The 25511-nt window shown below is 31.8% G+C and overlaps 1 protein-coding gene across 1 annotated transcript; it reads left to right on the top strand.

The window, feature by feature from the left end:
* The first annotated feature begins 1328 nt into the window (after positions 1-1328).
* LOC145271353 (uncharacterized) lies at positions 1329-24007 on the top strand. The gene is made up of 3 exons (XM_080126898.1): positions 1329-1414; positions 10281-10456; positions 18874-24007. The coding sequence occupies exon 3, from the start codon at positions 21085-21087 to the stop codon at positions 22210-22212; it is 1128 nt and encodes a 375-aa protein (XP_079983024.1). The 5' UTR covers positions 1329-1414; positions 10281-10456; positions 18874-21084; the 3' UTR covers positions 22213-24007.
* The last annotated feature ends 1504 nt before the right edge of the window (positions 24008-25511 follow it).

The raw sequence follows: 25511 nt of genomic DNA, 5'->3' as shown, positions 1-25511 counted from the left end.
ATGTTAATTTATTATCGTTGAAATAGTGTAAGAAAATTGATAATTACATACCAGAGATTTTTAAATCTGATTTATTCGGATTTAAATTTAATAGGTACGTTCAAAATGAATGCCGATGCTCAAAATGTATAAACATTTTGACCCCTCCCTTTACTCAAAAATTCACCAATAATCAGGAAATTAACCAATTTTAATGAAATTTTCAGTATTTATCAAATAATGATCACGAAATATAACAAACCCATCATTTTTATTTAAATCTTGCGCGAAATGTATTATTTTTTTAAACAGAAAATACCTTTACTGAATTACGTATAATCGTGTTTACAAAACTATATTTGTTGCGTTTTGGCGAACAGCAGAATTATTCGCTTTGGGGGCCGGGGCTAATTAAGCGGTTTTTGTACAAACAAGGTGTTCTTTTTATTTAATTCAAAATCTTAGGTCTTTACTAATTATCTTTTAAATAGATCCAGAAAACTAATATTTATCTTTTAAAGAATTTTTACAATTGATTTATTTAACTTCAAAATTTAACTGAATTGATTAGCTCGCCGTGAAAACATTTTTCAGAACTTTTTTTTTTCACGTGTACAAATTTTGTTTCCTTTTGAAAATTAAATTTAGTCTCTAATCTTTAAAATATAATTTGATTGTACACTGTTTCAAACGTACGTAATCTTACATACATAATTATTTATGTTTTTATTAAATTTATATTGAATAAAGTCACTTTCATTATTACGTAAATCGTGTTTATTTTCTTTTTTTAATGCGATCTTTTAAGTAAATTATAAACAACCTTTAGTTTTTAAATCCATAAACCAATAAAAAGTTTATTTACAGAATAAAAAACATTTTTTTAAATGTATTCTCATTTTTATTGTTTCAATTAATACTGAATAAAATCGTTTTTGTTATTCTTTTTCAATGCAAGTGTTCAAGTGTTTAAATGTTTTTGTAAAAAGCTCTCATTCATTATCGACAATTTATTCAACAGACCTCGGGTGTGACATCATTTCCTGTGATTGATCTCCTATTTACGAAGGTCATTTTTTGTTGTTGTTAAAAGTGGTGTTTTTTTTTTTTTACATTAAAAAAAATTAAGTGCTTTCTTTATCATGTAAAACAAAAAGAATTTATACATTTAAGAAAAATAAAATTACATTTTAAAAAAATAATTCAACACAATACATAATAACAAAAATAAAATTACATTTTTTGATTCAACACAATACATAATAACAAACAATAAAAACGAAATTTTAAATTAAATTAAATAAAAATAATTTTTTCCATTTTCTGCGAACTTGCTTTTCCGGTCACCATCTTAAAACGCGACTTCCACGCGTCAAATTCATCTCGTTTTTCTTATAATCGTTTCTTTGTCGAAAGCAGATCGCAATATAAAAAAGTAAGTATTAATTGAATTTAATTGCTTTTTATAGTTCTTTTTTATTACTGGGGCGCGTCCAAACCATTATGTTTCTCTTTTGTTTTGATATAAAAATAAGTCAACACTCAATATGTTTAGCATGTAAACGGAGAATAGTAAGGTTATAGAATTCTTTCCAATCGTGTAATATTTTTGGTGATTTTAAAGTTTTTCTTTTTGATTTTAATTTTTTTTTTTTGACTGCTTTGAAAACGATTTGTATATTGAAAACGTAGCAAATTCGTTGTTTAGTTATGGTAGGTATGACCATAATAAAGGGGAAGTTTTCGACCCATATAAATAATAACATTAAAAATGTATAAAATAAAATAAAATTGGTTAATTGTAATTCTTTCAATATTCTCAAGAAGAAAGTTTCTAAAATAATATTTTTTACTCGCCATAAAACCGGTAAATTAAACAACAAAAAAATCCCACAAAAGGATGAAAACAGAAAAATTGGAATTACATGTTATTTTTGCATATTTTGACGTAAACAATGAAAACAACACGATTTTTAAAATCTTTTAAAAAAAATGAAATGATTAGTAAATTTCGTTAATTTTGTTACAGTCTTATTTAAAAAAAAAAAAGGCTGAACTATATATGAATTGAAAGAAAATAAGATACAAAAAAAAATCTCATAATTTGCTCCCTCTTCTAACGCGATATTATCAGATTTTGGGGGGTTGGGATGAGAGGAGAATTCACATCTTATTTTTTTTTCGGGGGGGGGTTACATATAAAAATATTCTGAACTGATGAAATAAAATATATTGGATTTAAGGGAAAAAATGAGTTTGGAAAATATATTTAAAATTATCTTTAAGTTTTACAATAAAAAAATTACTAATTTTTTTACATTTGGCAGTTTTTCTCAGTTAACAGGTACCATTTCACACCGGAAGTTTATTGTTTTAGGGATTATCTGCTTAAAATATTATTTTTTCTGGATATCTTATCTATATATGTCTTTTTCATAATATTTCAAACCAAAGGTAAAGTTTTTACTGTCATATTTCAGTTGAATTATAATTGAACAAAAAGCTTTAAAAAGATATATGTATTTGTAATTAGTTATCTTTCCTATATTTTTAATGTTTCATAATTGTTTTGTATATCTTCTTCTGTAATATAGAAAAAAATATGATAAATTAATTTCATTTTCCTAGTTTTTACTTGTATTTCTATTATGGGTGTCGAAAATTAGTATCATACCTATTATTAATGTATGCAAATCTAAACACTAAAGACCCATAAATACATAAAAAAGAAAAGAAAACATTTCAGAGATGGTAGGCGTTACATTAAACATCACACAGAACAATAAATAAATTTTAGTGTTTATAAGAAAATATTTCAGTTTTTAATAAAGAATGCTGTAGAAAAAGAGGTAACGATACTGACAATGACAGCAAAAATGACCAGAATTGCATTGATGATCATCATGGTTAGTGGACGACATTGGTTTGGTAGGAGAAACTTTGAAATAATGCCAATGTTACCATGTTCCTTTTATTGTTGTTCTTCTAGCATGTACACGGCCATCTTGCTAAGGATTATAAGCAGATGAATTGCTGATCTCTAAAATTTTGATTCATTTGAACTCCGTTTTTTTACTTAAAAATTCCACAAAATTTAGGAAATCAACTAAAAATTTCCCCAAAATTCAATAAACTAATTTTAATGAAATTTTTAGTATTTTCTTTTATTGCTAAACTAGTCTTCTATTTAACAAATTAATTACCAAATTTTCTTCCCATGCTTTATAGTTACACCATTTCCACTTATTATTAAAAGGGAAATTTAAATTTATGTTTGATTTTTTTTTCGAAAGGAACAAAAGTAAGATACTTATTTTATTCAGCCATGTGTGACTATAGAATTTCCTGATCTACCACCTATATTCATCGTTAGCCGTTTTAGAGTCATAGACCCATAGATCTTTTCAGGTCATCCATCTTATAGAAAAAAATGATATAAATCCTAATCTACTGAACCTTTAGGTCATTGCACTGAAACACTTGGGAACCTTTGGAAATCAGCTGGGGATATTGACCAAAGTATCTGGTTTGCAAACCCAAATAACATATCATCTAACTTTTACACTCCTTCATTGTCTATTATCTTTCGGTTTCTAATTATTTTTTCGACATTACACAATGGATGAATTCTGCAAATTCATCCCCTATAAGTCAAGTACAAATAGACAAAAATAAATTAATGCTAGAAATGTTTGTATGAGTGAAATAGCCACAGCAAAAGAAAGCATAGCAAATCATCCTTTCTTTACCCACAGATATTTTTGAATTTAGGCTTGTTGAACAGTGTTCCAATAATGAAACGAAATGATGCAAAGCATTAAAGCACATGTTTCCACAGGCAAAAATAAATTAATGCTAGAAATTTTTGTATGAGTGAAATAGCCACAGCAAAAGAAGACGTAGAAAATTACTCCTTGTTAAATGATGGATATTTTTGATACTCAAGACTGTACCATAATCGACCATGTCGCTGGGTGTATAGATGCAGCACTCTCCTTATATCCTAATGCTCGAGTATATGTGTTTGGTGTTTTTAATTGTCTACTACAATAATAAGCCCGGTTTGTGGAATTACACAGATACAACACAATGTTGCACTAATAGTTTCTCTTTAGCTCATTTCCTTACATAAACAGTCACATTTTCAACTCGCTTTCGAAAAATGAAGACCAGAAAGCTATGTTAATAGACCTATTTATAAATACAGTACCCGAGGATTGTGTGAAAAATGCCCATAATCCAGTTAGGAATGGAAATCACATTGTGATATCGGTAGTCATCACTCTAAATTCCTGACCCAAAGTTGAGAAGCCATTGCTAAAAATGACAAGATATTATGAAAAGGCTGATTACGAATCTGTTAAAAAACCCCACCAAGATGCGTTATTGGCTAATATCTTTTCTATCGCTTCTTAACAGTGTGCCAATGATGAAACCAAATGGTAAAAAGCATTGAAGAACATGTCCCCACATGGAAGTAACATAGTAAACTGCACTTTCCTGATTCATTTTAAATAGGAAATTGCCATTACTGTAAAAAAAATTAAAGGTTAGCGATTGTTGGAGGAAAGGAATTTGTGCCTTATTACTAACAAAAAGAAAAGACCTTGTTGTTGTTGTCGTTTGGCCATTTTTAAAGGCTTTCACTTGGATCATGTGATCTTTAATCACATGATGCTTCTGCATATAACAAGAGAGGATACTCACCTGTGCACTCTCCTGTTTTTCGTTAGATCTAAAGTTGGTCTTATTAACTCTTCAAGGATTGTGTTAATTGGACTACCTAGTTGGCAATTGATATAATTTATTAACTATCATGTCGCAGAAGGGACTATTCTTTCGCAAACTAAGGTAAGTGCACTTGTTTCTTCCTTGGCTACAACAGTCGTTTAATCCCTTTCGGTTTCTAATTATTTTTTCGACATTACACAAAGGATGCATTCTGCAAATTCATCCCCTATAAGTCAAGTACAAATAGACAAAAATGAATTGATGCTAGAAATGTTTGTATGAGTGAAATACCCACAGCAAAAGAAGACGTAGAAAATCAGTCCTTGTTAAATAATGGATATTTTTGAATGTGAGTTTCAAAGGAGGATGTAAATAGGTTTAATTTGGGTGGCAGTAAGTTTGGTAGATATTTTTGTTTGGATGTCATTTTTTGTTTACCATAGCAAACTTGCATCAAATAACATATATCTTTACAAAGCTACAATTCGTATATACATAGATTATTGTTGCCACATCTTGTTTCAAGTAGAATGAGGCCGTGAATGGATCGTGACATTTAATGCTACAAACACTAATCTTCATTCCCTTAACGATTACCAAAAGCTTCTCAACCATGGATAATTATGACAAATGACATCTTATCTGATACATCATCCTGAAAACTCCTCTGCTTATACTAATTATGAGAAAAAAACGGTTCTTAAAGTTGTGACAAATTTTTTGCTAGTATGTGTAAGTCAGAACATTTTTACCAGAACTTTATCCAGTTAGGAAGTTTTGGTAAAAGGTGACTTTACCATCAGTTGCAGTGACAGCGTTATTCAAAACATCTTTGAGTAGAATTGGATATTGTCCACTTGTTTCATATCAATTTCAGACAATTTGCATCCATTCTAAAAAGTACCTTTTACAAGTAGCAATTGTTGTCTCGTGAAATACAGCAATAGCCAAATTGTTACTGGGATGCCTTGAAAGTTCTAGTGCTTTTCATAATGTAGCATCCAAAAACCTGTCCTTGTCACATACTTTATGTATATGAGACCAAGCTAAAATGCCTAAGTGGGAACATAGATAAAACTCTGAAATATTAAAATCAAAAAAAGAAAACACAAACTTTTGTTTACAAAAACTGTTTCGAATATTGTTCAGCAAATGAACAGTGTCAAAGAAGAGGACAATTTTGGGGAGTAAAATTTGGAAAAGAAATAAAATATTTTTATCTTTAAATTTGTTGAGTAAAATTTGATAATCATGTTCATTAGCGGCTCTTATATTAAATCCTTAATTTAAAATCTATGCAATGCAAGCAATTATTTCCTGAGAGCCAGTCCCCAGTTACAGTCTCTTCAGGACAGACTATTGTCTGCTTCAACCCTGCAATCATAAATACCATTATAACTTTATATGTTGTCATTTTCATCAGAGCAACAAACTTTCTATCATGAAACTGAGTTCCTTTTGAAGTTACATTTCATCCAACATCAAGATACAATCTTGTAAAAAAATTACCTTTTCCTAAGAGATATTTTGTAGCAGTGAAAGATTCTACATCTCCTTTTTATATTTTTCTAATGAAGAAAATGATGGAAATGGTAATTGCTCAACCAATAGCTTATTTGCTTGGGGATAATTATAGTGCAATAATAAAACATATCTTATTAGTTCAACAGAAAATGAGGGATGACCTTTAGTTTTAAAATTTTTAATTTTTTGTAGTTCTTTTATTATGGAATTTGGATGGTCTGTTACACTTTGAATGTATGGAAAGAACCTCTTATGAAAATTTAATCATATGCTATTAATGAATGAATAGTTAACATAATCAGATATTTCTTAGAAAAGATAAAAATCCAGATAGTTCTCGATGGTAGTACATCTAAACAATATCATATTTATATTCCATCCTTGGAACTTAATCATTCATTATATTCATAAAGTATCTCCCATATAAAATTGTGTGTGAGTGAAGTATGTTTGCTAATGATACAATGTTCGATAATCGACATGACGAAAAAAAACAACAAATATACTCATATCAAAAGCAATGACAAAAATCTTAGAAAAACAATTTTCAGTCTGTAATGGAATGGAGTCGTGAATAAATGGTAATATTTAATGCTACTATGACAAAGTTTCTTTCCTTTAGAAATTACAACAAACTTTCTCAATCACCGATTGCCATGACAAATAACATCCACCCATGAAATCATCCTTCAAACATCTAATTGCAACAAATACCTTGAGGATATTGCCAAGGTTGCCACAAAAAGGTGGGCTCCCTCTACAGTGCTAGAAAATTACACCTTAAAGTATCCTAGTTCTCTACAAAATTACGATTCTCCCATGCCTTGAATATTGATGTAACATTTTGACGCATGGATATACTAGTAGTCTCTCCCTTTTGGAAAGGATCCCCCAAAGAGTTTTGAATCAAATACCGTATTTTCACCTATGTTTCTTTAATGAACTTATAACATTGTTGTCTCTCAAAGTACATACTTGTGTTGTATAAGTGTTAAAATACTTTGTCATTATTATTGTTGAAAATTGTTAATGTAATGTTGAAATGCTATATTGTTGATAAATGTTATATTGTCATCTATGGTGGAGGAGAGGGGGGAGTGAAATGTATGATGTTATGAATACATTTGTTCTCTCTCAAACTACATATTTTCGCTCATTTTTCTTTAATGAACTTATAAGAGCTCTTCTCTCTCAAACTACATATCAAAGTACATACTCTCAACAAGCCGCAAAATATTCACTAGATGCTAGAAACCCTTTTTCTCTAATAGTTGTTTCATCAAAACGTTGGAATTCCCTCCATGTTTCTTCCTATGACTGTACTAAAATGCAAAACGTAAAATATAGTGCAAGTATATTATATATGTTGCGGATAATACTCCTTAGATATTGCAATTTTCTTGAACACTATTTTATTATACTCCCATTTTTACACCCTAAGGGTATGTTGCATTGTTGGCCCCGGAAAATGCCGGAAAATTTACTAGATGATTATTATTATGATTGTTTAAAGTCTAGATATTCTATAAGTTAAACAATCTAACAGGGATGTTCATTTTAAAATTTTAATATAAAACTGTTGTAGACCCGTGCTACCTTTTCTCCAGGTAAATACCTCTTTTTAGGAACTATAGTATTTGGCGGATCACCTGTTTTGGCAAAAGTTTCTCGAAGACCGGCCTAATTTTCCTTGCAAATATTAACTCTGCCAGTGACATCTTCGATGGAGTGCTTTCATTTGGCATAATTCGGTAAATTGTAAAAACTGTTGAATTGCATTTCTGAGGGTGTTCCTTTAGCCTTCTTCAGGGGTCTTTTCAGCGCGTCTACGAACCTCTCTGCCTGACTGTTTGATCGGGGATGATAGTTTGGCCTCGTTATATGGTTAATCTGTAAATCCTTGCAGAAGCTTTTAAAATCTGCTGAAGTGAATTGTGTGCCATTTGTCTTACATTAGACAATCAACCACACCAAATCTAGTGTACAATTCGTGAACAGCACTGATTGTAAAATCCGTAATTGGACTTTTACTTCGAAAGACCTCAGGCCATTTTCAAAAACTGTCTACCACTATTAAATAATAGTTTCCATCCAGTGGGGCTGCGTAATCTACGTGTATTCTTTGCCATGGTGGTCTGCTTTAGGCCGCAGGCTAAATTGTATTGGGTGCGTTTTTGCAGCAAATGCGCAACTCTGACATGACTTTACTGTGTCTTCTATATCAGTGTCCATATTCTTCCAGTAAATGTAGGACCTCATGAGGCTCTTCATTTGCGAAGCCCCAGGGTGCCCATATCAAAATGCTCTTCTTGGAACCTTTTTTCAAGTTCTAATTGTTGACGTTGTTGGAATTTCACTATTTCCAAAATTTGTTTTGCTAAATCGTCCATTTTTTGTGGAGGGCGGCGTGGAATTACTTAATGACAAAATGAGTTTTTTCAGAAGCAACTCAATTCGTTCATTCTTTTTTCCTATAGTGCCAAATCTATAGAAAAAACATTACAAAATTCGTACCTGGTTATTTAGCGAATATTTCTTTCATATATTTTTTCTATAGTGGCAATTTGTTTGAGAAAATTTGTCAGCGTTTGCATTTATACAGAAAGCAGATTTCGTTTGTCATTATTCAATTTTCGTAACGTGTAGGTACTGAGTTCAATTCCTTGTTAATACTACAAATTTTTATTTTCGCTTTTTTCTTTAAAAAGAAAAAGTTACTTATCTTGTGCTAAGCAAAATCGTTTTTTTTTCTTTTTCTTCTTCGAGATGCAGTCCCGTCGACCAGTGAAAAGTTTATTTTAATTGGATTAAAATCCAACATTGATTTTAATTTGTGCGAATACTTGCTTCAGCCAATAAAATAATCCTTTTGGTCGAAAAATGTTTTCAAATGGCTGTTTTTTTAGAGTGAATTCATTGCCGAATATTCATCATTTTGTTGTAGTTAGCAATTATTGTAGATTGATCCGAGAAGTTCTTGAATCATCCTCATAGGCCAGTTGTTGTAGACCCGTGCAAGGGGTCACAAATGAAAGAGATTACAAGTAGTGTAAAGTATATAAAATATAATATGTATTTATCATAAAGGATACAGGAGCCACTAAAGTGGTATGAAAGGAACGTGTTCGTAGCATGCGGTTAAACATTGTATAAATATCTCCAATTAGTCTCTGAAACCAGTGGTATTCTTAGGACAGGAGGAGAGTACGTTTGCTGATCTTACCCCGCCTCTAGATTTTGATAGCTTATTTTAATTTCCTCAAAAGTGAAGCATAATAGGCTCCTGTAATTGTGATACCCTTTACCAGGAAATCTGTCATCATTACCCGTCCTGATCCCAGAAGACTGTGAGCATGATCTTGCCAGAGGAGGGCTGCACCCTTGTCTTCTTTGGAGGTGGTGAGTCCAAGTGCTTCCACTGCATTGACTGGGCTTTGGTCTCTGGATCATAGTGATCGACCCAGTTTTCATCCTGTGTAATCACTCTTTTGAAAAACTTTGACTCATCTTCTTGCCTCAGTTTAAACACCTGTAAAACAGAAACCACAATTAATTCAGAGCTGTAATTTGCCACATAACCTGTAGAGATATAAATCATCGCACATGCAAAATTTCAGCTAGATTAGACAACTGGAAGTTGGTCATGGGCATTACTTATTGCACGCCTCTCATATTTGTACTCAACAAAGTATGTGTGTTTCTCAAATATCTTTTAAGAATTTAATTTTGCTGACCTGTATAAAATGTGTTGTGTTAAAAACATTTCATTGTATTTACTTCAGATCTCATTATTGAAGGTTCTATGAAAAATAAATTCAACATTATTTATAAATAGAATTGTTTTATTTGTCAAATACTCTTATCATATAGTTTATAAAATCTATAAATTTCGGACGAATTAAAATTGCACATTATTACTATAAGTTTGACTTTAGCATACAATGCTGAATCCTATTTCTAAAATAATGTTGACATATTAATGTTGTAAAAATAATTTTGTTTATAAAGAACGTATAAAATGTACATCTTTTGTTTTAATTTTGCAGAATATCCAGAAATCATAACAAGAATACAAATGTTCATTGAATAAAGCTAAAAGTTGGAAACGAGAGAAACTTTTGAACTTTTTATTTGTTTTCATTCATCCAAAGACATTTTATGATAATATAATCAATTTGTGGAGTGTTCTGGATATCATCTATGAAATATGTATAAAAATTGAGTGAGTATATCATGTATGTTCTTCATATATACAAAAGCAGTCCTACTAAATTCTACATCAAGATATATACGTTATCTAATATACAGAAATACAAACACACCTTATATTTATATATGTTTATCAATTACAGTTAAAAGAAGTAATGTATCACTAAATATGAGAAATATATATCTAATCACTTACCATAAACTATATTTCTAATTTCAAATGTGTAAAAAATCTCATTCAATGATCTACTCAAAATGAAATACAGATGAAATTAAAGACATGTTTATTCTTCCACTCCGTTTCATGTACAAAAGCACAAAAACAATTCAGACAAATATTATTGTTAAATATTTCGACTATAAAAAATGAACTAGGAATCTAATATCTAAGAGAAACAAAAATCTGTGTAAAGTATATATTTCTTACTAGAAAATAACATGTCGGAAAACATGGGAGAAAATTCCAAAAGAAAACCACATTCTTGTGAAGTATGTGGTTCTACTTTTACAACAGAAGGAAACATGATTCTACATATCCGAACACATACTGGAGAGAAACCATACTCCTGTGAAGTATGTGGCTTTTCTTTTGCACAGAAAATAAATATGGTTCAACATATGCGAACACATACGGGAGAGAAACCATACTGTTGTGAAGTATGTGGCTTTTCTTTTGCACAGAAAGGAAGTATGGTGCAACATATGCGAACACATACTGGTGAAAAACCATATTCTTGTGAAATATGTGGATCTTCTTTTACACGAAAACAACATTTGTCACTACATATTCTAATGCATACTGGAGAGAAACCATATTCTTGTGAAATATGTGGATCTTCTTTTACACGAAAACAACATTTGTCAGCACATATTCTAACGCATACTGGAGAGAAACCATATTCTTGTGAAGTATGTAGCTCTTCTTTTACAAGGAAACAGAGTATGTTGCAACATATTCTAACACATATTGATGATAAGCCATACTCTTGTGAAGTATGTGGCTCTTCTTTTACAAGGAAACATAGTATGTTGCAACATATGCGAACTCATACTGGAGAAAGACCATATTCATGTGATGTATGTGGCTCTTCTTTTACATTAAGAGAAAGTATGAAGAATCATATGCGAACACATACTGGAGAGAAGCCATATTCTTGTGAAGTATGTGGTTTATCTTTTGTAAGCAAGCAAAATATAAGAGTACATATGCGGACACATACTGGAGAGAAGCCATATTCATGTGAAGTATGTGGTACTTTATTTTCAAGGAAACATCATGTATTGCGACATATGCGAACGCATACTGGAGAAATGATAAGAAAAATGAAAAAATAGAGAAAAACCATATTCTTGTGAAGTATGTCATACTTCATTTGCAACCAAGGAATATATAAGAGTACATATGCGAACACATACTGAAGAGGATCACCAGACAAGATAAATTCTTGTCCTGGAATCCAGTAAGACCAAGAGACCAAAATAAAAGATATACTACAACGTATGAAAATTGTTAATTGGGGAGAGGAAAATTATGTTCTCAATTTCTTTACTAACTTAGTGTTTGAGAAATAAAGAACTTAATTTGAACATTCGAATATCTACGTATATCATACAGAGTTCAAGTGTTAGCCCAAGGTTGTGGACCACTTGACTTCTGAGAACTTCGACTAAAATAAAATAAAAGAGAGGAGCCATATTCTTGTGAAGTCTGTCACTCCTCTTTTACACAGACACAACATATGGTGGAACATATGCGAATACATAATTAACGCCATATTCTTTTGAAGTATGTGGTTTTTCTTTTGTAAGCAAGCAAAATATGAGAGTACCTATACAAACACGTTAAAATGTACATAGCAAGCATACCCGGTGAACCAAGTGCAAGTGAAATACAAACGATTGCACTGAAAGGGACGGCTAGAATCCTGAAAATAAAAGATACTAACCTACCTGAAGAGAAATCAGTGTCTGCCAATATTGTATTTGCCCAGGGAATAAGGAGGCCTAAAGCTCTCAGAGATCAACCACCAACATAGACCAACAATAGTGAGCAAAGGCCAGTATCTGAGAAGCTCCCAGAACCATACCCTCTCAATGGTATAAGGATATCAAGAGACAAGAGTCAGCAGAACAACATAAGTCACCCAGCTGGCCAATCCTCAGCTCAGATAAGGCTGAAATACTAAACAAGCCTGCCACAGAAATAGCAAAAAAGAGTCGGCAGAAATATACGTAGACCTTCCAAAAGAGGAATATTTAAGAGTAGGACCAACAACAGCGTGCAAAGTATTTTCTGTGGGAATTCTCCCAGGAATACACAAACAAAGAACGTTACTTGGACTAGCTCAAAAGGGGATCTTTCCATCATGATCAGGAAAGGGTGCTCAAGATCAGGGGTAGATGACCAATGCATTCAAGAAGATGACAGATCTCACTAATGACAATAAATGTAGATTCTGCCAGAATTGAAAAATGTGAGTCATCTAGTATCAAGTTGAAAGTTTTTTGGGGGGATGGCTACTACACAACGAGACATGATGGAGTATGTAAGTACATCCACTGGACCATCTGTAAAAATATAAACATCAAATGTAGTAACAAATCCTGGGATGATCAACCTGAAAGAACAGTTGTCAATGACTTATATACCATACATTACGACCATGTAATCCCTACACCCACCTACCTTGAAAATGCTGCTGTGAAATTTGACATAGTTATATGGAATAAGTCAAAGAGAGTTGCAACCTTGGTTGAAGTAAGTGTTCATACGGATGGAGGTCTGAACAGGGCTGAAAGGGAGAAACAGACAAAATATTAAGGTCTCATCTCTGATACGAAAAGACATTGGAATCTTAGAGCTCCAGATAATTGCAAGTAAGGGAACAACGAAGATACTAAAAGGAGCTCTTGGTTGGTTTCAATAAAAAGCAGGGTAATGTTGGCAGCTGGTTTTGCATCCTCATACCCAGCATTACAGTCCTCAAAAGAAGAAAATAAAACATACATACAAGAGAGTAAACATATTCTTGTGAAGTATGTGGCTCTTGTTTTGCATTAAACAAAAATATGTGACTCTTACAATGAAACAAATATGATGGAACATTTTTGATGTGCTGGGCTCGTCATTTGTATATATTAAACCATATTTTTGTGATGTGTTTGGGTCGTCATTTGTATATAATGACCCATATTTTTGTGATGTGTTTAGGTCGTCATTTGTATATAATAAACCATATATTTGTATATAATAAATCACGTTTGGAAAGACTGATGCACATGGGAGAGAATTGCACTTTAACGGACAGTTAAAAACTTTAAAAAAAGGTTTCATGGTTGGAATGTATAAAATAGTGGTGGAATGTTTGGCATTTGGTAAGTTCCCCTATCCTTGGTTCAAACAAAATGATTAGGAAAATAAAGAAGACAGGGAAGCTATACTCTTGTAATGTATATGGCTCTTTTGCAAGTAAACAGCATATTTTGCGACATGCGAACTCATAATGGAGTGAAACCCTATCCTTGTAAAGTATGTGGACATTTTTGCAAGGAAACAGCGTGTATTGCGATATATGCGAACTCATACTGGAGAGAAAACATTATACTGTGAAGTCTGGATGTTTTGCCATCAAACAAAATATGTTGTGACATGTGTGAACTCACACTGAAAAAATCATATTCTTGTGAATTATATGCCTCAATCGTTTTCACAGAAATGACATATGATGCAACATATGCGAATACATAAAGGAAAGTAAGACATGGTTATCAGCAATGACAACAAATGTTCTTCCACACAGAAGTAGAGAGTGTGGGTCACCTGACGTCCAGCTGTAAGGTTCTGCTAGGAGACGGCTACTATGAAAGTCTACACATTAAAGTGTGTAAATATCTCCACTTGACGATCTGTAAGAAGTTGAATATCAAATGCAACAGCAAATCTTGGTAACATATACCCAAAAGAACAGTCAGAAACAACTCATATAAACGTGTTGATTCATATGTTAATAAAAATGTAAGATATAAAAATGTGCTAACATACACGATTTATTGAAAGATTGATAACATTTAATCAATAAAATTCTTATAACTTTAAAATGAAATAAAAATTGTGAGGAAAATCATTTTATTTTTAGCAGGAAATAAATATATCCTTCAACATTTTAAATATATCAACAGATCACTATTTATATACTAAGAATAAATGAAAATTCCTGAAATCATATCTACAACAAAATAAAATAACCACACTTAATACCATAGCAAAATAGCAGTTTTATTTTCTGTATCTGTAAATTAATTTTTTTTATATATTTGTCTTGTTACTGAAATGTAACACGCCTTTTTTGTAGTAAAATTTAATTTTTGTACTCAGAAAAGTCAATCCTTATTTGTAAACAACTGTGTACATTATTTTTATTGATGAAACAAATATTTTTATTATTTCTTTTGTCTTTATTGGATGACTAGCTGGATGCCCGGCGTTGCCCGGTCGTACAATATGCTTAAACATGATATTTTCACTTATGCAGATTGTGTATGAATTATTATAGAATCAATCCTCTATTGAATATTACATATGACGAGGTAAGTGTATCAGAATTTTTTACACCAATGACACGAAACTGCGAATAAAATATAAAAAAAACTCGTAATTTCTCTTTTTAAAGCGGGTTGTTTATTTTCTTTATGGAATATAGTTCAAAAATAAACTTTAAAGTTGTTTAAAAAATAATAGAAATATCATTTTTTATTTTGTAAAAAACTGTTTACAAAGTGTCTGCAAGCGTTCGTTCATGCAGCCATTTTATTACTTAATGAAATCAATAGAATTTTACGAGTTAAATATTTTTCAAATTTTAAAATCTATCAAAATTTGTCTAATGGTTCAATTTTTTACCATATTTTCAGGTTCAATTTGCTGCTCTTTCCAATAAACTGAATATAATATTCTAGACAAGCGTTTTTTTTATTCACCCCTCCCCCATTTTGAAGTGTCTATTAAAATGAAAATAATTACTTTTTTCACCTCAAATTTATACATTACAAATTGAAGATAAAAGGTCAATAAATAAAATAAGATAATTTAAAACAAAAACAACAGTTATTTGCGAATTTACATGTAAAGTCCAAAGTTTAAAACAATTTTTTAAAATCACATTGACTTTTCTTTGTTTCTTTTAAGTGAAACCTTATAATCCTGTTATATTGTTCAGAATATTCCGTAGAATTACGACAATTTTTTCTTTTTCATTTATTTTTTTTACATATTTAAAAAAATTCACACTATAAAGAAGAAATAAAATATATTAAATCAAAACTCATATATTTAAGAAAATGTTTTAAAAAATAAAAAATTGGTCGACTGTTTTTTTATCGGCAAAATGGGATAAACTTTTACCTATGGTGGTCCATGTTTAGTTATTTGTATACAGCACACAATAGAAAGAGACACTTATAGCCATCGGAGAATTGAACTGAAAGAAAAGCAGGCATTTATCTCCCTTTATTTTAACTTGAAAAAATCTGATGTCGCGTTTTTTGGAATCCTTGCTTAAAAATTGTTTTATTTAAAAAGGACATGGAATATAAAATATAAATATGGATAAATTCTTAACATTGAAGAACGGAAAAAAACCCATTGATTAGTAGTTTTATATGTGATTTTTTGCAATTTATATATAAATATAGTTTATCGAAGTAAGTTAAAATTCATTGATTTTCTTAAAAGCTTTTTTAAAGAAATCCGATTAAAAAACAAATGTTGCATAATTTGCTATTAAACCTGTTATAATTTTTTTAATTTGGTCGTTGCTCATTTAATTAAAAAATAGGTTTGTAATTACATTTTTCAAGTCGCTATAAACTTCGAAAGATAAGAGGTCAAATTATTCAATTTTTTATCACGCATTTTTATGGTGTTTTCTGACACTCCTAATGACGAGGAATAATTTGCCTTGTGGACTAATTTTCAAAAAAAAATTTAAAAAATAAAAATGATAATGTGGTTCATTAAATTTCGCCTGTGTTTGTTTACAATATCATGTCAGCTGATATTTGGGATAGATGATGAATGCCCTGGAAACACACTTCTGATTAATGATTAGTTATAAAATATGCAAAGAAATGATGTGCAGCGATTTAAAATGGTACCTATTGTTTATCATTGGTTGAATTCATTTATAAGAATAAAGTAATATAAAATGGTGAGGCACACTTGAGCTTGAACACAAGATCATTTGATCTGTAGTCAAATGCTCTACCACTGAGCAATATTTCAAGATTTTTACAAATCTGTTTTTTGCTAAGAATAAGTTATTTGTTGAGATTTTCTCAATTATATCTTACCGGTGCAACCTTAAATATTACCCTGTAAAAATAGTTTTTTTTTTTCTGTAAAAAGGAAAGACTTTTAACGATAAGATTTTTTTCGATACCTAGCTGAGGAATTTCTGTACAAAATCATCTAAGAATAGTGCCAAGGATATAAATTACCTTTGCACGAAATTTGCAAAAAATAGGTTCAGCCGTTTCGAAACCTATAAGGAACTCACACACATACACACCAAAATAACTTTTATATAATGATAGAAAATGTTATTCAGAATTAATCAATTTTAAAGGATACCATGATAAACAATTTGAATATTAAATTAAGAGCAAAAGTCGATAAGAAAAACCAATTTGATATTACATAGACAGTGAGTATTTTTATTAATTCCCATGTAACACTTATGAAACTAATAATCATATTGTCTTTTTAAGAATATTCTTAAAGGAAATCGTAAAATACCGTCAAAACGAGTGTTAAATATGCTCCTCTTACTGAATCAACATCTTATTCTGTTAATTGGTTTATGAAATATGAATTCTTTTCAGTTCTAACGTATATTATATGAATGAAAAATTGCTATATATAACAAGCACAGTATTTGTAGTGTGTTCACTTTCTTTTTTATAAAATCTGTAATGTAAAATATAGAATAAAGATTTGCTTTTCATTAAATGTTTTATTTTCACAAATTATTTAAAATTAAACGTTAAAATATTTGGCATTTCTATATATAAAATATATATTTCATGTTTTTCTTGAAAGCTGTAAAACTATGTAATATGATAGCCGTTTTAAGGAAAAAGATAATTACACAAACTTATAGGTCCTGGATATGACCTTAAACTATATCCAGCGGTGAGGCCCCAGTTTGTGGGCTTTGGGGAGCGTGGAGACACCCTTTAATTACCATTGCTCCCAGGTCCACTCTGACCCCGAGTGGTAGTACCTGTTAGGGTCCCAACTATACGTTAAATAGAAACCGACGTGTAAACAACAAATATATTCTATTAAAAACATTTTTCTTCAAAATCTTTGGATTCGGCATTAATTAACCCGAAAAGGGTTGATATGCAGTAAAACAAAAAAAAAAAACAACACAAACTTATACTGAGATGAAGAAGGTAAAGCATGGGAGGAAGTAGAAATTTTTGTGAAAATTAAGTGGAATGAGTTGTTTTAGTTTAATTTAAAAAAGCAACTTATATATATGTTATATTTTTAAATTAAACAAATTTTTTTATTGATAATAACATGAAATAGTGTTTTATATTGGCCATGTTGGTGTTGAATTTATATTGTGATATTTTAAAATTCAATAATTTTTTACTGATAATAACATTAAATAGTGTTTTATATTGGCCATGTTCGTGTAGAATTTATATTGTGATATTTTTAAATTCAACAAATTTTTTTTACTGATAATAAGATGAAATAGTGTTTTATATTGGCCATGTTGGTGTAGAATTTATATTGTGATATTTTTAAATTCAACAAATTTTTTTACTGATAATAAGATGAAATAGTGTTTTATATTGGCCATGTTCGTGTAGAATTCATATTGTGATATTTTTAAATTCAACAATTTTTTTACTGATAATAACATGAAATAATGTTTTATATTGGCCATGTTAGTGTATAATTTATATTGTGATATATTTAATTAAAAATTTTAACTGATAAGAGCATGAAATAGCGTTTTACATTAATGTATATGCACAGTCATTCACACAAATCATATGAAAAACATGTGATATGTGAAAAAGTAAATATGTTTTTGAACCGAAAGTGGAATTCCATCCACCGTCATTATTTTCAAGTTTTCATTTAACTGTAATGGTGTTAAAGTTTTTCTTTCAACCGCAAATAAAAAGCGAGTCTCATTAAATTACCAAATGTTTTTTCACACAAACTCATTTACATCATGAAATTATGTATGTAAATTGGAAATAGTTTGTCTTAGTCTTATGTTTATAAAACTTTATACACAAAGAATTGTTATAATCTATGTCAGTGCATTTAAAATATTTAAGTTTTTCAAAATATTTACAAAATATACTTTATAAGATTCTATCTTTTAATTGTTTTTCATTTTGCAGATGATCATTGTATGAGAAAAACAAGTATCATTGGATCAATATGGAAATATTCTCCAATTATTTATGTAAACTGCTTGGAACAAAAGAAAACATTGTGAAAAATACGAAACTCTTATCAAATTACATTTATGGTGGTATATGAGACAACGTTTTACTGCTAACTTTTCGTGCATCTTTCGTTTTTAGCTGCATTATTCAGAAGAGCACAAGCTCAAAATCTTGTTGCAAATTTATGTGCCTAATATACATATAATTGGATATAAATAATGAACTCAGAAAATATCTAATCTATAAAAATTAGAAAGATAATTCTGTTTCTCACTTAAACGTAAAGCATAAAAATGCAGGGAATTAAATTTTATACAAAACTTGAAAATATTTTTCTTTCAAAAAAAAATTATAATAATAAACTAAAAAGGAACCATACTCCTGATGACTTACTTGAAATATCTCTGATAGAAGGGGAATTTTTGACATCTGACAGGATACCCATTTTCAGCTTAACCTTATTAGAAAATTTTAAAGAGAGAAAAACTATATTCTTGAGAAATCTATAGTTCTATTACAGAAAAAGTATGTTGCGACATATCCTAACAAATAATGTGGAGAAACCATACTCTTGTGAAGTATGTGAGTCTTTTTTTTACACAAAAGCACATATGAATGCATACTGGAGAAAAACCACATGCTTGTGAAATATGTGGCTCTTTGCAAGAAAAAATATGGCAAAACACACGCGGACACATACTGGAGATAAACCACATTTTTGTGAAATATGTGGCTCTTCTTTTGCCAGGAAAGATTATATGGTGAAACACATGCGAACACATACAGGGGAGAAACCATATGCTTGTAAAATATGTGGTTCTTCTTTTGCAAGGAAAGATTCTATGTTACAACACATGCAGAGACATAGTGGAGAGAACACACATTTTTGTGAAATATGTGGTTCTTCTTTTGCCAGGAAAGATTCTCTATTAAAACACATGCAAACACATACTGGAGAAAAACCATATTCTTGTGAAATATGTGGCTCTTTTTTTGCAAGGAAATATTCTATGCTGCAACACATGCAGAGACATACTGGAGAGAAACCATATGCTTGTGAAATATGTGGCTCCTGTTTTGCAAGGAAAGATTCGATGTTCAAACACATGCGAACACATACTGGAGAGAAACCACATGCTTGTAAAATATGTGGCTCTATTTTTACACAGAGGCAAGATATGATACGGCATATGCGAACACATACCGGAGAGAAACAATATACGTGTGAAGTGTGTGGCTCTTCTTTTTCAGAAAGACACCATTTGTTGCAACACATACGAATGCATACTGGAGAGAAACCATATGCTTGTGAAATATGTGGTTCTTCTTTTGCAAGGAAAGATTATATGTTGAAACACATGCGAACACACACTGGAGAAAAACCATATGCTTGTGAAATATGTGGTTCTTCTTTTACACAGAAGCAAGATATGACACAACATATGCGAACACATACTGGAGAGAAACCATATTCTTGTGAAGTGTGTGGTTCTTCTTTTACACAGAAACATAGTAAACTGCGACACATGCGACCCCATACTGGAGAGTAAACGTCACGGACGTGAACATCAGGCAAGGAATCTTCCAACGAGATAGTTTATCCCCTTTACTCTTCTGCTTGGCAATAGATCCGTTAAGCAAACTTTTAAACAAAAACAAATGTGCTTACAATCAAAGCCAGGACCGCCGACAAGACCCAAACAAACGAATTAACCACCTGCTCTTCATGGATGACCTCAAGCTGTATGCCAGTTCTGATGCCGACTTAAATGAACTCTTACAAGTCGTACATAACTTCTCCAGAGATATTGGCATGAAATTTGGACTGGACAAATGTGCCAAGTGCTCCATCAAATCTGGGAAGAAGATCGAAACTGAAAATATACAGCTTGATGAATATACCACCATCAAGGACCTAGAAGGGCAGGAAGGATACAAATACCTTGGCATAGAAGAGAATGATACCATCCAGCATGCCAAGATGAGAAACAAAATTGGAAGTGAGTACATACGCTGTCAAGAAGATATGCAAAACAGAACTCACAGGCAGAAACAAAATAACTGCCATTAACCAACTAGCCATGCCAATTGTTAACATACAGTTTTGGTATTGTCGACTGGCCACAAAAAGACATAAATAGACTAGACACTAAGACACATAAAATGCTGACAATGTATAAAGTAATATACAGAAACCAGTGTCTGTCTAGAATGTATCTGCCCAGATGGAAAGGAGGTATGGGGCTCTCGGAGATTGACCATCAACATCGTGCAACTATTGTGAGCACCGGTCAATATCTGATGAGCTCTAAAAACCCAACTCTCAAGATGGTACACCAACATCAGGAATCAAGAGCCAGTAGAACAACATCCATCACAAAACTGGCCAAACATTTTGGGAAAGACTGTCTTACAAGTGAGACAGAAACAGAAAAGATACCTGCGACTGAAATAGCCAGAAAAAGTCGCCAGAAATACACTAAAGCTTTCCATGACAAGAAAGTTGAAGAATGGGCCAACCAACAACAGGCCAAGTATTTTCTGGGCGAATATAACCAAGACTATATTGATAAGGAAGGGTCTATAAGCTGGCTAAAGGATGGATCTCTCCACTATGACCAGGAGAAGTTTATAATAGCTGCCCAAGATCAAGGCTTGATGACCAATGCGTTTAAAAAAATGAGTGGTCTCAGCAAAGACAACAAATGCAGGTTCTGTCACACAGAAGTAGAGAGTGTGAGCCACCTGATTTCTAGCTGTAAGGTTCTGCTAGGGGACGGCTACTATACAATGCGACACAATGAAGTATGCAAATATCTCCACTGGACGATCTGCAATAAGTTAAATATCGAATGCAGCAAGAAGTCATGGGAACATATATCCGAAAGAACATATGGAAACAAGTCATATACCATCCACTATGACTATGCAATCCCTACAGCCACGTACCTAGAAAATGGAGCTATAAAACCCGACATTGTAATATGGGACAAGAAGGAGAAGGAAGCAACCTTGGTGGAAGTTAGTGTCCCGAATGATGCTGGGTTAAACAGAGCTGAGAGGGAAAAGATTACCAAATACCAGGGTCTTATGTATGACATGAAAAGAAACTGGAACCTTAAGAAGATCTCTATCATTCCAGTAATTATAGGAGCAACCGGACTTATGAAAAAGAATTTTACAAACTATCTTACAAATATACCAGGTAAACCAAGTGCAAAGGATATTCAAACAATTGCACTTAAAGGGACGGTTAGAATCTTAAAAAGATCTCTCGGTTGGAGTGTCTAAAATAGCAGGTGTATGTTTGGCATCTGGTAGGATGCCCCATCCCTGGCTTAAACAAAATGATAAGAAAAATGAAAAAATAGAGAGTAAGGTTGGATCAAATACTGACTTTTAACAATTGAAATACAAATACTTTCGTTTAGGTTACCAGAAATACAAATACAAATACTTTTATTCCTAAGTCTAAAAATACAAATAGTTTTATTCCTAAGTCTAAAAATACAAATACTTTTATTCCTCAATCTAAAAATACAAATAAAAATACAATAACTGATTAAAAAAAAATATATAAGTACTTTTTTTTCAAAGTAATAAAGAAATCTGAAAATATGCAAAAAAAAAAGAAAAAGAAAAGAAATATTTCCTTCCAAATTTGACATCTACATTACATTCTATATCATGTCCTCATTGTATTTTATTATTATTAGAGTTCTGAAAGTTTCCTTCTCACTCTCTCTCTCTCTCTCTCTCTCTCTCTCTCAAATATAAATACAAATACAAAATACTATTTTCCTGGATGCCGTAATACAAATACAAATTACTTTTTCTTGTGATGTTAGAGTACAAATACAATTACATTAAAATTGTATTTAAATACAATTGAAATACAAATACAATTGTATTTGATCCAACTCTACTGGAGAGAAACAATATTCTTGTGAATTATGTGGCTCTTTTTTTGCAAAGAAACAATATGTTGCAGCACATGCTGAAGCATACTGGAGACAAACCATTTTCTTGTAAACAAAAGATCATATGTTGAAACATATGCAAATCCATACTGGAGATCTTACAAATATACCAGGTAAACCAAGTGCAAAGGAGATTCAAACAACTGCACTTAAAGGGACGGTTAGAATCTTAAAAAGATCTCTCGGTTGGAGTGTCTAAAATAGCAGGTGTATGTTTGGCATCTGGTAGGATGCCCCATCCCTGGCTTAAACAAAATGATAAGAAAAATGAAAAAATAGAGATAGAAACTCAACATTCAGTGTAGTAAAAAATCCTGGGAACATATACCCGAACGAACAATTGGGAATGACAACTACACTATTCACTATGACTACATAATTCCGACTGGTACATATCTTGAAAACGCAGCTGTTAAACCAGATATAGTGATTTGGGACAGAGCAAATAAAAAAGCGACCATAATAGAGGTCAGTGTACCCAATGATACAGGGCTTAACAGAGCTGAGAGGGAAAAAAAAACAAAGTATCAAGGACTTATGTATGATATGAAACGAAATTGGAAACTAAAAGACGTTTCAATTATACCAGTCATTATAGGAGCAACTGGGCTTATGAAAAAGAACTTTAAAAAGTACATAGCAAGCATACCCGGTGAACCAAGTGCAAGTGAAATACAAACGATTGCACTGAAAGGGGCGGCTAGAATCCTGAAAAGATCTCTTGGTTAGACTCACTAAAATAGGGGTAAATGTCAGACATCTGGTTGGATGTTCCACCCCCAGAAGAAAATTTTAAGAAAAATGAAAAAAAAAGAGATAACTCATAAACAAGAAAACATGCGGCAACAAATATGAACAGATACTTGGAAAAACAATACTCTTAGTTATGTTACTCTGCTTTAAAAATATTATTTTGTGTATTACATATAAACCACATGTGATGATGCATCAGACGGGTCCATATAGTCGAAGGAAAATATATTGCTGGGAAGACTTTCGGCTCTTTTTAACAAGTAATTGAATCGCATACATATCATAAACTACATTATTGTTAGATATGTGGGTTTGTTTTTCAATGGAAGTTTGATATTTTGCAGAATAATAAAATTCGGATATATATATATATATATATATATATATATATATATATATATATATATATATATATATATATATATATATATATATATAAGGCTTTTGACAGGGTATGGCATGAGGGTCTCCTCAGGAAGATTAGATCATACGGTATCACTGATAGAATACTTAACATAATTAAATCCTTCTTAGATAAGAGAAAAATCCAGGTTGTTCTCGACGGTCGTACATCTAAACAATATGATATAAATGCGGGAGTGCCCCAGGGGTCTATCCTTGGACCTCTACTGTTCCTGATATTCATAAATGACCTCCCCGACAAAATTGTCTCTGAGATGGGTATATATGCTGATGACACCACACTCTGTAACAGACACGACAGGAAAACAAATGAACACATATCTAAAGAAATGGCAGAAACACTAGAGGATGACCTCCAATCTGTAGTGGAATGGGGACAAAAATGGATGGTCACGTTCAATGCTGCCAAGACTAAACTAGTTTCATTCAATAATTACAAGAAACCTTTTCTACCACCTAAAGCAATGGCCAACGACTCTTTATCTGAGAGTACGTCTTTCAAGCTCCTTAACCTAACGTTCACAGGAAACATGAGTTGGAACAATTACATTTAGGGCATTGCCAGGGCCGTTGCAAGGATGGTGGGCTCTCTCTATCGTGCTAGAAAACTACTAACACCCGAAAGTATCCTGTACCTCTATAAGGCAACCATTCGCCCATGTATGGAGTATTGCTGTCATATTTGGGCTGGTGCATCGGCTACTAGTCTCTTGCTCCTTGACAAGGTTCAAAAGAGAGTCGCTAATCTGAAAAGCCCTGAACTGGCATCTAAGCTTCAGCCTCTGTCCCATCGACGAAACGTTGCATCCCTCTGCCTGTACTACAAGTAATATAATGGTGAATCCTCTGACGAACTGCAAGCACTTGTGCCCCCACGACGTGAACACCCTCGACAGACCCGACAGGCTGCAAAATCCCACCACCACACTGTAGAAATACTAGATGTAAAAGATCTTTCTACTCCAGTAGTTTCTTCCCCACAACCGCTAGACTTTGGAATTCCATTCCAGGTCCCTGCTTCCCCAACTGTACTGACGTGCAGAAATTCAAGTGCAACGTGAACCAACCTCTTGCGGCCCAAATTCCTACATAGTACCTCAGTAGTTGTTTCCCCTGTTAGTAGCCCCCTACACCAAAGTTGCAATGTGCCTTGTATGGGGTGAAAATGTAATTTTAAAAAAAAAAAGTATAAAATAATGACCCAGAAATCGAGAGACTCAACTGATTAATTTTTAACATAATTGGATATTTACAGAAATGTTGCGAAATATATTTTTTATGTAGAGTGTTTTTCTTAGTTTTTTGTAAACAACACTTTTCAATAAACGATCGCAGCTCTTGATAATATCTGTTTTTAAAATGAGTTAATTCTCAATGATTATTCGTTTTTTTAGGCATTTAAATATATTAAATTGTAATTTTTAATGTAGGTTG

Source organism: Euprymna scolopes, chromosome 46, assembly GCF_053919585.1.
Source record: "Euprymna scolopes isolate OS-2025 chromosome 46, ASM5391958v1, whole genome shotgun sequence".
Lineage (NCBI taxonomy): Eukaryota > Metazoa > Mollusca > Cephalopoda > Sepiida > Sepiolidae > Euprymna > Euprymna scolopes.
This window is presented reverse-complemented; position numbering and strand designations above follow the sequence as displayed.

Bases quoted from the DNA above. Each gene is read 5' to 3' on its own strand.
- LOC145271353 (XM_080126898.1), top strand. From the start codon at position 21,085: ATGCTGACAATGTATAAAGTAATATACAGAAACCAGTGTCTGTCTAGA.